Consider the following 13,668-nt stretch of genomic DNA (forward strand, 5'->3'; position numbering starts at 1 on the left):
CCTCGGCTACCCTAGGACGTCTCACGAAATAAAAAAAAAAAAAAAAAAAAAAAAACCTGGAGGGTATTTGTCTTGCAGAGGTGATTAGATGTAGTTCTTTAGGTCTCGATGAAAAGTACAATGGGTGAAAAAAAAAACAGGCAACTCCCTCTCCTTGACCATTCAATTTCTCTTCTTGACAAGCCGTCAAATTAGAGCGCAACGTTGAATCCTTCTCAGTAACTAGAGCACTTGCACAACCGCCGGTTAATTTTCGGTCCGTGCCTGCCGGACATGGTGCACACATAGACACTAGGCACTAGACACTAGGTACTGGGTACAGACCTCTTGTATTGAATCCTCTGTCCTACGCCCTACTATAACTGTCCGATGCTCCCTGTGTCTTCCCCTATATCCAAACTTGGACCCGGTAGCCCGAACCTCCGGGCCCGACTTGACACACACAAATAACCGGACATTCCAGGCGCAACGGCAGCAGCTGCAGCCCTCTTCTCGCGCACTTGACAGGAAAGAAAAAATCTTCGCCTGCATATGCACAGGGAGTCCTCCGCCTGACCTGAAGTTGTCCCCTGACTGGCTCACGCGTGGCTGTCTGTCTGTATGTACATGTGTACTTGCAGACAAGTATACAATACAACCAGCTACCTGCTGGCGTGGAAAAGCCTGCACCAGGAAGCCTCCCGCCGCCTGACAGCCCGGCATTTGCCCATCCCGCCAGCTGTAGCTGTGAGCTGTCCTGTTTGCAAACGTAAAAGAAAAAGAACTATGCGGCCAGGCACAGGCCGCCATACGAGCAGGGCGTTTTTGAGCCTCTTTGTGAAGCAAGTATGCGCCGAGGTTGGGGGGCTGAATGCTGGAACCCACTGTAAATATACAGAGCACAAGCAGCGGAGCTAGTGGCCGGTTAGCTAACTCTAAATGACCTCGAGTCCTCTAACCATTAAACGTTGTGGACTGTGTCTTGTGCCAGGGATCACATGCTTGATCCGGAAAAAAACCCCCCCCCCGACACTTTTTTCTTCTTCTTTTTATTTTTCCATTTGACAAGTGCACCACCCGAGTACATCTGTCACCTGTTGACGCCTGCTGCCACCTGGCAGTCATCTTGTGCTACCCAGCCATCAACCGCCATCTATCGAAATCAAGACTCGAGACCCACAGCGCTGCTCAGCCAGGCTTGAGGCACCCCAAAATCATCCATGGCGCAGGAAAGCCTACTCTCCCGCGTCTTCTCTGCAACAGCCTGCACTTGCATGTCACAATGAAACTAGCCAGAGGCAACTCCGTGTCACAGTGGCAGGTCTCATCGGTGCGCATAGAGACGGCTCCCGATGAACCCGCAGCACTACTTATACTGGCTATAGCACCATGTGGCTCCCAGCGACAGGCCGCAATACCAGCCCAAGTGACAAGTCCCGATGTACTCAGCATACACACACAATCTCATGGGCCTGGAACAACCCACACTATCGCGCCCGCAGCGTGCCCAAAAAAGAAAAAGGCATATTGGTGTGCTACTACCATCAGGACACTCGCTTGTACGTGCCAGCCCGGGCCCCATCGCTCTCTCAGCCCGACTCAGCAAGCTAGCTAGACGCGGACTCGACAAGCCAGTGATTCGAGAGTCATCAGCCAGCCTCATGCAGCCGGCCAGCCCTCCATGAACTTCCTCCCTCCACCGAAATAACCCGTGTGTGATGCCACCGGGCTGTACCAGTCTTGCCCCAGCTTTAGTGCCCCAGAATTAACTGCAACCGCGGGAATTGTGCCTCTGGGCCGAATCTCTATCGTCGTCGTCGTCACTGTGCACGTAGACGTGCAGATGGGACCGTCAGGTCGGATGACTAGGCTTAGGTAGACTCTTCGGCGGCCAGATAAACACGAGACCTAAAACTCCCATGGACACCCATCTACATACCTACTCACACACACCCAGTTTTCCCCGTCCACTGCTCCATTCAAAGCACATGTCAAAGTACTCCCTTATGTAAAAAGACTGAGCCAGACCACCAATGACGTCGTTGTTCTCTCTGGCTTTCTCACACACCACACAGGTATTGGGCGTCAGTGCCAACGGGAGATAGCATGGTACATATAGCACAACATGACAGCGGCTGCCGTGTGTTGTGGTGTCGTAGGGGAAACAAGCACAGTACCTTTTTTTCCATAGGTAGGGACTTTGGCACCCGGGAGTGTTTATACGCATACATGTACTCACACTTGTTCAGCCAGGCACTTACAGACACACAAGTAGAGGTATAGTTAGTTATGTCTATGTACAACTACATGCAGCCATGTATCATGTATCAACCCATATCCGTCCTTTCTTCATGCAAATACACAACCAACAATGACAGTGTACGGTTTAATCATATGGTTCTTTTATAGTCACCCATTAAACAGTGTACAGTTCTTGGATAGTTATGAAATTGAATTCAGAGAAAAGTTCATTGCTTCTCTTGAAAATGCTCGAAGAGGTATCAAAGGCCGATGGGGGGAATATCAAAGCCTTCACAACGCAAGAAAAGAAACAAACACCAGAAATGAATAAGTCAGTATGCATCTGTAAATGCCCTTATAGCAACAACAAAAGGGGTAAACAACAGCACCATGATGGTTTTTGATGTGAAGACAAAAAAGAAGACGCTGTTACCGAGACAGACATGGTTAAAAAAATGAACAAATGAAAGGAAAATGTTGAGAAAAGAAAAGTGTGACAAAAAACCGGCCCAGAAGTGCGTTCCGGCCCAAGAGGCTGCGGAAGCAGGGAAAGAGAGGGGACCCTCTAAAGAAGAGAAGAAGAAAAATGAGGCAGAGAAGAGGACAGGGAATATGTGTATACATCAATGAAGAAATAGAAAACAAAGGAAAAGAAAAATGACACCCAAGACGCAAAACCCCGTGGAGACCAAACCGTAGAACCGTCGGAAGGCTCCTGTGTATACCCATAACCAAGAAAGCGAGGAAATCGGAAAAGACTGTAAGTGTATCACGAAAAGCAAAGAGAACAAGAAAGAAAAATAAGTGAGGAAAAAAAATGGGAAGACCGGCTGTCTCTGTTGGTTAATGTTGAACCAATAAAAGAGACTAATCCGGTCCGTTCGTCATGCGTAATATGTAGTGTGTAATTGCTGATGAAGCCACATCCACATGTCTTTTTTGAAAAGAAAAGAAAAAAAAGGGAGACGGAAGGCGGATCGCCAGGCCATTTAGAGGCTGGTGCGCTTGTAGTGAGAGTCGTCGCCGTAGGCGCTGTTGCTGTCGCCATCGCTCAGCGGCACGCTGGAGCCCTTGTTGCCGTTGGTCTGGTTGTAACGGGCCTCGGCCTCGTTGCGGGCAGTGACCATGATGTTGGGGAGCTGGCGCCGACGGGCGTTGATGAACCAGTTGCTGATTTGGTCTAGAAAGCACAGTCAGTACGGGGTTTCGTGCGGGTGGTAGGAAGAAAGGGACTTACTCATCTGCAGGCCGGTCATGCGCATCAACTCCATCTTCTCGTTCTCGGTGGGGTAGGGGTGGTTGAGGTGGTTCATGAACCAGTGACGCAGCTTGTCAGTGGTCTCCTTGGGCAGGTTGCCGCGGCGCTTGCGCTGCTTGGTGTCGGCAGTAGCCATGCCCTCGAAGCGCTGGTAGTGGTCGTAGCCATAGGGAGAGGCAGCGGCGGGGTGGGAGTGGCCGTGGGCCATGTGGGCGGGGGCGTACTGGTGGTGCGGCGGCACCGAGGTGTAGCGCTGCTGGTAGTGGGTGTGGTGAGGAGCGGGAGCGGCGGCGGCGGCGGCGTGGTGCATGTACTGGTCCTCTCTGGGGTCTCTCGGCGAGATGGCATATGAGTGGGACACGGGGGCAGCAATGGCGTGGGGAGGCATGGGGGTGGCGTGGTGAGGGTGAGGGTGAGAGGCAGGCATCTCGCGGGGGTATGACATGGGAGGGAGGGGAGCACGGGGCTCCGAGCGCGAGGGCACGGGGGCGGGAGTAGCGGACCAGCTGGAAGCCCGCATGGAGGGCGAGCGGCTGGCAGCAGAGGCCGCATCGGTGATGGGGCTGGGGTAGACTCTGGGGACCCGGCTGCTTCTCTCGGCGGCATCGTCCTCCTCAATGGAGGCTCTGCGGCGCTTGTTGGAGGTGGGCGAGTGCACGTAGTCGGGAGAAGTCAAAGGCGCAAGATAGGCACGGGGCGAGCGAGAGTCAGAGGCGTTGGGTGAGGGGGTAGAGTAGAACTCGGGTAGCATCTAGAGAAGGCGGGTTAGACGGGTCGGAGAAGCTGGACGGGAGCTCGGCGGGCTAGACTAACCTGGTTGAGCGAAGGCAGAGAGATGGAGGCGCCGTCGCGGCCCTCTGAAGATGGTTGGATCATGTCGCGAGAGAGGCTGAGAGGCTGGTGGGGGAAGGCTTGCAGCGAGCGCACGGGAGTAGCGAGGGTGGACATGTTGCGTGGGATGAGACGAGATGCAAGTGGTGGGGCGGGAGTTGGTGGTTGGCGGTGGTGATCAAGGAGGCCGAGAGAGGTGGATGCGGCTGTCCTGAGCAGATGGCGGGTTGCGCGGTGGCAGAGGCTCTCAGGTGGATGATGGTGATGGTGATGATGCAGACACCGAGGAGCTGGCAGGCAGAAAAGAGAGCTGGCAGATGCTGGTGGTGGTGGTGGTGATGATGGTAGAGAGAAAAAACAATGAAGGTCAAGAGGCAATGGAGACACGACGAATGGAAGAGGGAGATGCACGGGTCTTATAAACAGACAGAAGATGGATAGATGGTCAGAGTAGATTGATGAGAAAATGGTCGAGCTTCGAGATGGAACAACTGGCAGAAGAAGCGATGGGGAGAACGAAGGTTAAGTACAAGAGTCTTTTCTTTGGTGACGGTCAAGTCTCGTGGATTTAATGGCCGGCAGTTTATTGTATTTATCGTGCAATGGTTATAGTTATGCCGCCTCAGGTACCAGCCAACCCCCAGCGCAAGGCAAGGCAAGCACCTACCTTACAAGCAGCAGGAGCAGAGCATACAGACAGCAGGAGCAAGCAGCCAGAGCAAGAGCACAACACGGCAAAGCAGTGCACCTTGCGGTATAGAAAGGAAAGAGGGGTGGGGGGCGTGGTCTGACCTTTGTCTACGGGGGGTGTGTGTCTCTGCTGACTTGATGTGCTTTGTCTTTTTGTGGGTGTGGGCCTTTTGGCCGGGGGTGTCTCCAAACAGCCCGTCTGTCTGTAGGTTGTGTAGCCAAGGATATCTCTGTAAATAAGGAGCCCAGCATGTACAATGTACGAAGTGCAGACCAGACAGTCAAGGCAAGTGGGTCTTGAAGAATGATGCTTGCTTGCTCGGATGCTGGCACCTACCCTGCCCTGCCTTGGGGTCCGGGGGGAGGGGAGGGGAGAGGGGAGTGCATAGATGAGCCGTGAAGGAAGCACGCCCATGTGTACTCGAGGGGTGGGCTGGCCAGTTATGAGATCCAGAGAGAGATTTATCCAAGCCTTGTCTCCTGGACAAACACTCCCCACAGGCTTAGCTCCCACACGCCACCCCCCTCCCCCAAACCACCAGACGACTTACCCCCCCCACTAGGCTCTTCACCTGGATGCTTGGACAACAGCAACCACCACCACCACATCTATGCAACTTCCAACTCTTGGACTTGCAACTCCCAAACCCGTCCGGCTGCACACATAAACCCGCGCACGCACGCACAAACCCACTCCCACACCCACACCTGCCTCTACACACACACGCCTGTTTCTCCTTCTTGGGCTTTCCTTCCTTCTTGGAGACGTCCATCGTTTGCACCCCCTCTCGCTTACACGATGAAGCTGCCTGTTTTGTCTGGAGGCTTTGCGATAGACGTGCTTTGATCTTGACTTTGACTTAGACTTTGACTCGATGACGGACTGACGGACTGACGGACTGTGACTGGTCTTTGACCCGTTTGTGTTTGCAAGATGGAGGAGAGAGTGCCAGCAGGAGCAGGAGCAGGAGCAGGAGCAGGAGCAGGAGCGTGCGTTTGGTTCCGGCTGGCTCATGGAGTGTTTGCGCCTTCGTTTTGTGTTTCCCACGCACCTTCTGCCACTGGTCGTAGTGATGCGCACTTGCGTATGTTTTTGCTACTTGTCAATTTCGCAGATGGCATGTTATTATCTACGGGTGGGTATGCCGGGCTGGGCAGCCACGGCCAGCAAAGCAGCAAAGCAGCAAGCAGGAAGCAGAAAACAGAAAGCACGGCTCAGGGTCGAGTCCAGGTGCGTGCAAGCCGCGACGTAAAATAGGAGAATAAACATGAACCAGCACATAACACAGCGCATATAGCACACACAGCCAACTACCACATGTTTGTCTCTATCCCTTGGGCTTCGCCTCCTGCCACCCAGTCTCAACTCCCAAGTCCCAGTACAGGCCACCAAGGGAGCCACCAGCTCAACCACACCACGCAACTGGACTAGACAGACATGTGCTGGCTGGCTGACGGGCTGACGGGCGGGTGCCATAATCCATCATCTTGTGACAGGCTCCGGCACAGGCACAGGCACGGGCGCAGGTTCAGGGACACGGGGTTTTTTTGTGCCGCTGTGTGTGGGCTTGCACGATATTATGCACATTGATAGAGGGAGTTTTTTTTTTTTTTCTGCCTGTGTGCGTACACACATACACAACCAACTGTCTATGTAACTGTGAACAACTGTATCTATGTCTGTCTTTCCATAGTGTAACCTCCATCATACAACCCCCCGCCATCGCCCACATCAGCTTGTTCTCATTGATTCAACTAGACAGCGGGCGAATATTACCAATTCAAGCCATGGCTCCGATGTCAAAAAAAAACCCCACCACCACCACCATCTCTATCTAGCCCGCCTATTATACATCACAACTACACAATGAGCACAATGACAACCTACATTCATACTTATTGATTACAACTAACCACCAATATTGCAAGCCCACATATAAACCACCCTCCTGGTCAATCGACCCTTATGCTTCCTCTTGTCCTCTTGATGTCTTTGCTTTTTTCCCCTCCATTTGCTCTTGCCCTCCTCATTCTTCTTGCTTTTACCTCAAGCAAATACATGATCCTTTCATCTGCCCAAAGTCCCCCGTTGTCCTCATATCCTCTGCTTGTACATTACACATACTCTAAACCCACCATCCCCCGTCGTCGGCAATGCTCGACCCCCGTCCCCCCGTTCCCCCTCCCCTACCCTACCCTTCACTTTCCCAATTACCCTCTCCTCTCCTCGTGGAATTCCCGACGGTTGGGAAAGGCCTGGCCCAAGAGATCTTTTGTCATTTCAGTCAACAAGGCCAAGCGAAAGAGAACACCATCACAGGGCCGAGAAGCTTCTATTTCCATCCATGGGCCCACCATACACACACATCGCCCAGTTCTATACAAGGCAACAGATAGTTACACGGTATGCCCCAGTATCGCGATACAACCTCAGTACAAGTGATTTCGCTGGACAGGAGAGGAGACAAGCAAGCAGGCAAACAAGCACAGAATATTGAAGTGGGTGTAATCACAAACAAGTGGATCGAGAGATGGCAGCAGGGTCCAGGTTGCAAATATTCACGCAAGATGCTTGCTGACGACTCGATGGGTGGACATGTGCGAATGCCTGCAACGACACAACTACAAGCGGTAGCCAATGCAAGTATGTATGCATCCAACGTCTAGTCAACTACTTGTATATGCATACACATATGCGCGCTGACGGTGTCGCTTGTCACTTCGCATGTGCCGCCTTGCCGTGGTGAGCCCTGGGCGAAACCCAGAATGAGGATGAGATGGTGTTTCTTGGACAAGCATGTACATATGTATGTATGTATACGTACGCACACACAGGATACACGACACCTACGGGTGTAATAAACTACAGGGCTTCTATCAAGCCAGAGTTGAAGAAGCTGCCCGCTTCAATATCACACACGGACCACCGACATGTGTTGCTGGTGCTCCCTCTCTGTTTGCCCCTCCCTCTATCTTGCTCCTCCTCTCGTCTCGTCCTCTCCCCTTCTTCTTCTTCTCTCTGCCTTTTGCTGCTCTCAGCTCGCCTGCTGGACCGCCCGCATCTTCAGCATGGATGACAGCGGCGAACGATTCCGTCCGACTTCGTATCCTGACATTTTGCGAGACATAGGAGAAGCGTTTGTTTTTTTTTAACCAGCTGGCATAGTGTGAGGGGGTGGAAGAGGGAGAAGCATTGTGTGGTGTGGTCTGGCCGGCCATCTATATATATCTCTCTCCCTCTATTCTTGCCTATTCACCGTGTGTGGTCGTCAATCTCTCTTGGTGATGGTGTTTTTCTCTTGCGTAGTCACGCCTGTTCTAAACAGCGTTAGTCAAATTTCGGTTGATTCGACCGAAGGCCTCATCTGTGACGAAACAAAACAATGCCATCGACCTCGCGTTTGCGAGAAGGGGAGAAAAAAAAAAAGAAAACCCCGCAGCCCTAGATAAATGCCCTGAGCCATGGGGCCATGCCAAGTCAGGCCAGCAGCGCAGATCTCCCTCCTCGCTCGCTCTCCTTGTTTCCTCCTCCTTCTTTGCTGGATTGTGAGGGCATTATTGTTTTTGTCTTTTTCTGAGCGCCATGGTTAGTGTATAATAGCATGCAGTTTGCATGTTAATATGAGAATGTGAGAGTGCCTGTTTATTTTTATTAAGCGAACCGAGAGCCAATAAGGGCAAAAGTTTCATACGAACGGGCCCCCCTTGACCTCAAGACAAGGAGACAAGCACCCTGCCTCTCTCTCTCGACCTTAACTGGAACGGAGCGGAGTCAAATTTCAGTCACGTGAGCCAAGGGTTGGCAGCGCCTATCGCACGGCAGTATTCCGGGGTTTAATCCAGTCACGTGTCCATATCTCCTCAATAATTCTAAATATCCTCCCAAATCATGTCTAGTCACGATGACACAGATATACGACACCCGCGCCAACGATAACTTGAATTCAATTCAGATTGACTCGTATCTTTTTTTTCTCTAATTGAATGGATTTGAAATTTGGACTTTTTAGAATTAAATTGGCCTTGACTTGTATATTTTTTCGCGATCTTCCCTCCCCCCCCCCTTTATTGACCCACGCAACATCGGACTTTGAAGTCCGACAAGAGCCGTGTTTGACTTTTGACTTGACTTGCATAGCTGAAGAAGGGAAGAGAAAGGAAGGGGGGTAGTTGGGCCAAGATATCAATCTCTGCTGTGGATGTGGATGTGGAACTAGAGTCTTTTTTTTGTCGCCACCTTTTCGTTACCTCTGCTCAGGGTCTGTGTAGTAGCAGTGGTGGTAGACTTGCATAGAGTCTTTTTTTTTTTTTCTTTTTGTGGTTTCTTTCCTATTTCACTCTTGGCCTCTTGTTCCGGTTCTATTCACCGATCTTCACGGACTATCTTCAAACCTGACTATTTTTCTTTTTCACGTTGTTGTTAGGGTTGGATGTTACCTTGACAAGGGGTGGTGGTGGTGACTTGCATAAAAAAAAATTAAAAAAAAATTAAAAAATTAACAAAAATAACACGAGCCCTATACGACAACCCCGTCCACTCACCATCTTTAACCCTAGACCGATCTGGAAAACCTGCCTCTCCTTCTCGTGAACTAATTAGGCTTTTTTTTTTCTTGTCTTCTTTCTCCCATCTGCGCATTTGGCTTTGGCGCGCCCTGGCCTTTGTGCCCGCAACTGACCAAAGTTCTTGGTGTGTGACCCAAAAGTCAATAAATAAGATGACAAGACCACCACTAGTAGATAGTGGCGTGCTAACTAGAGACTTGAGGTGTCGATTTTCCTTTTCATTTTCCTTTTTTCTTTTTTTTCTTTCTACTTTTCCATGCTTCCCGCCTCGACCCATGGCACTTTGTTTATTTTGGCTTTGGTATTTTTCTTTTTCTTCTTGATTCATGCGCTCTGCTGTTTTTGTAACCATCTGCCTAATGCACTTCACGCACAAAGTGTTGTAAATGAAGTAAAATACATGACCTGTCCATCACACGCAGCACAGTTTCACACCATTGACAAGGTTTGGCCATCATGGAGCCAGATGTTTCAGGGCCTTTTTTTTTTTTTAACTTTCTTTTCCCCAAGTAGTAACTAACTATCCAAGCAACATGTGCTATCTCAACATGTCCGTGTTCGGATTCAATAAGGGTGTGCAGTACGTGCGTGTTTTTGCTTCTTTTCTCGACATATTACACGTCCGGATTCTAGACTCTGGACAAATTACCAGACTCGAGCCCGAGTCTCTAATCTGCAAAATCCGCTACCACGGACATGGTTCGATTTTGTCTGCCGGACTTAACACTGATTCAAATTTCCAGTCATCCGAGACTGCACACAGGCCATCACGTAGTTGACGCCCGTGCTTGGGCCAGGGTTAGGGTCGAGGATCGGATGAGAAGAGACCCAAGCTTCTGTATCTGTCCAGCAGATGCGCATAATAATGACAATGGACTTGTGCCACTTGTCGAATCCACCTCGCTTTGCAACGACCGGCTGAATGGTCAGATCTTACTCCCTGTACATAGACACACATATACTTGTCCTTGCAGACAGGCAAGTCCCGATCCCAGCCTCCAAGTCACAGAAGGAAATCACAAGAGGCACTAAACCCTATTTGATTATACGAGAGGGAGAGAGAGAGAGATAGAGTTCCAGTGTCAAGGGTTTTTGCCTGGGACTGCCCCAGGATTTGATAACTGACAAAGTCGCCGGGGGACCGGGCTGAGCCCCGTCGGGCTTTTGCTGGTAAAAAAAAAATGGAAGAAGAAGATCGGCGAAGTTGGTTAATCCTGATGATGAGTCGTCATGGTGTGAACAATCAGTTTTTTTTTTTTCTTTTTTCTTCTTTGTTTGTCAATGAACAGAGGCATGCACCGTGCGACTTTGCGTGCATGTGCTTTGCATTTGCCAAGAGATTGGATCGAGATTTGATACAACCTGTTTCTTGAATGAGCGTAAGCATTTCTTTTTACGTGTTACCTTTTTTTTTTCTCTTTCTTTTTTTTGTCTTCTGTGAGAACCAGAATGACCCAAGAAATTACCAAATTTCTCTGAAGAAAAAGAAGGCGTGCATAAACTCCCAACGCTAATCATAATTATCACGAGATGGATACTGGGAGAAGGCCGAGAAAATAGTTGAATGAAAAAAAAAAAAAAAAAAACTACAACAACATACATACACCTCTCCCGTCACCGCCCTCACCACAACTTCGGGTCTGACGGGCATCCAGCTGTGGACCACCAGCCCAATGACAGATGCCATCCATAAACCTCGTGCTTATATATACATACATACATCTGTATCTACGACTCCTGCTTGTACAAGTACAAGCCGAGACAGGCTGTGCTGCATATCAGGGGACTCTCAAAGGCGGGGGGCCGGGAGAAATACAGAGAGACAACAAAGTCCTTCCATCATCTTCTTTGCGAGAATTCTTCCGATGCAACGCCTCCCGTCCACCGCCTCTCCGACCGCCCCATCCCAGACGAACACGCACAAAAGGACAGAGACGCGGCTCTTGGACGGCCAGGGCCTGGCAGGTGAATTTGCATGCTTGGATATATATCTATGCTCATGGTGTGCTGTAACCTTTTTTTTTCTCGTCTGTACGTAATTATACGCTGCTCGTCATTCATCTTGTTCCGAGCTACCCGTGGTCAGAAAAAAAGAAAAAAAAAAAAAAAGCAGAAAAAACACACACACACACACACACAAACTTGGAGTTGTTGCTGCCTTGTTCTGGCAATCTTTATTCTTCGCGTCCCCCTTTTTTTTTTTTTTTTTTTTTTTCCCTTGGTCTGCATCATGACTTTGACGCCCACATGCTTGCATGCACATAAGGCAGACAATCGCCTCGCAATTTATGAGAAGCCCATGTCTACGCATGTCACCCCTGGTGTGTGCGTATACGCCACGGCAGCTGCACGCTCCACTTGCCGAATCCTTCAAAAGTGCCGCTTCACTTTCTCTAACTAGCTGCTTCCACATGTCCTCCCGTACCAAGCGAGGTATTGGTACCAACCAGTACGATCCAAATGATGGCGATATGTGAATGCATATAGATATATGTGTGTGTTTGTGTGTGTGCTCTTTGGCATTTACACACATAATCTACCGGTCAGGATTAAATACTCCCCGACACTCCCGACTGTGGGCTATTCTTTTAGAGAAAAAAAGTTCTTGGACTTGGTCATGGCCGCTTCAGTTCGGTCGGTGCCACTTGCAATAGACAAATGCACGGAGCTCGACGACTTGTAATACAATGGCCAGCCAGCAAGCGATATTGTGTGTGTTGAGCCGCCAGGTTGTACCTGTACTTGTACTTGTACTTGGATACTCTACATAATCTGGCACCACACACCCATGTCGACTGGTTCTCGTATCTAACAGCGGCTGTTACCCATCACTTTGTTTGTCTTGGGAGTGACAGCGAGAAGGAAGAGGGGAAAGGGCAGAAGGAGCAGGAACAAGTCCAAGTCCTCTTTTTTTTTCCCTGCTTCTGCTGGCTTCTAAGCCACTCAGCAGGAGCCAGAAAAAGAACGCAGTAATGGGGTTTTTCTCCACGTCAACTTTTTTGGGGGGGTTTCTGGTCTCAGTGGAGAAAGGATAATGCAAATGTTTATGCAGTCATCCTCAACAAGGAAACCCAACTGGGGCGAGGGGGGCTTGAAGCTTTCAAAGCCACCGAAACCCGCGATTGGGCATACACACGAGTTCAACCCAAGCAAGAATCCAAAAGCCGAAGGGGGGCTTACGACACGGAGAATGGGGGCTATTCCCTATTGCCTGTCTACAAACAGACAAACAAGAGTGGGTCAAGACAAAGCAAAAAAGGCAGCAAGACAAAAAAAGAAAAGGAAAACATGAGGACGAGGAAAGTGAGCATAGTATGTGAATGTGAATGTGGATGTGGATATAAAGGAGAAGAGGAGAGAGGGAGAGGGGCCAAAAAGAGTGAAAAAAAAAAAAAAAAAAAAAAACCCCAAGAATGATAATAGCAATAATGAAAGAACCTGGGAGGATCAAGGTGGGCAGTTTGTTTCAAATCACCGCTCTACACAGCAAACGCCAGTTGATCAGCAAAAAGAGGAGAAGGAAGGTACGAGGCGAGCGGCTTCCTCCATCATAGTGTATCTGACTCGACTCTTTTTTTCTTTGATTTTAGGGTTTTGAAATGGGGCCAATCTTATAGAGGTCTTCAAAGTCAAAATCATACCACGAACTTATCAGCACTATACACATAGCTACATATACATATGTACATATAGTCGGTTATAGTTACATGGAAGCTATACAGTTGCAAGTCGCCGGCCATGCTGCCTGTAAGATTTTCTGCTGACACATCCTCTCTCGCTTTGTTGGGACTTGGGGACCGTGGAAATCTCCGATTGACGGAAGACCGTTGTTCGGTCTCTCTGGGGCATTGCGAGTACCGAGGAGGTTGTCCATGTTTATGGGGGGGGGGCTCATGTTGTAGACGAGACAAAAAAAAACAAAAGAAGCGGTGAAATTCTTCTTCTATTTTTTTTACTCCCGACATGCCACGAATATTAGTCCAAGTTTTCTGTGCCTTGTTGAGCATGTCGTAAGTAACTCAGCCAATCATTGCTTGTTTCGATCTTTTTTTTTGCCTTTCTTTTTCTTGCGCTCTTGACAAGTCGGTGTTATCCGAGAGACC

General features: G+C 49.7%; 1 protein-coding gene across 1 annotated transcript; it reads right to left on the reverse strand.

Moving 5' to 3' along the window:
* Positions 1-3,209: 3,209 nt before the first annotated feature.
* BROUX77_002993 (uncharacterized protein) lies at positions 3,210-4,426 on the reverse strand (the record flags this gene model as incomplete). Its single annotated transcript, XM_073747594.1, has 3 exons — positions 3,210-3,400; positions 3,458-4,229; positions 4,292-4,426. The coding sequence occupies 3 exons, from the start codon at positions 4,424-4,426 to the stop codon at positions 3,210-3,212; spliced, it is 1,098 nt and encodes a 365-aa protein (XP_073608075.1).
* Between the last annotated feature and the right edge of the window lie 9,242 nt (positions 4,427-13,668).

The sequence above is a fragment of the Berkeleyomyces rouxiae genome, assembly GCF_048999995.1.
Source record: "Berkeleyomyces rouxiae strain 22BRR77 chromosome Unknown BrBRR77_ptg000002l, whole genome shotgun sequence".
In the NCBI taxonomy this organism is placed as follows: domain Eukaryota; kingdom Fungi; phylum Ascomycota; class Sordariomycetes; order Microascales; family Ceratocystidaceae; genus Berkeleyomyces; species Berkeleyomyces rouxiae.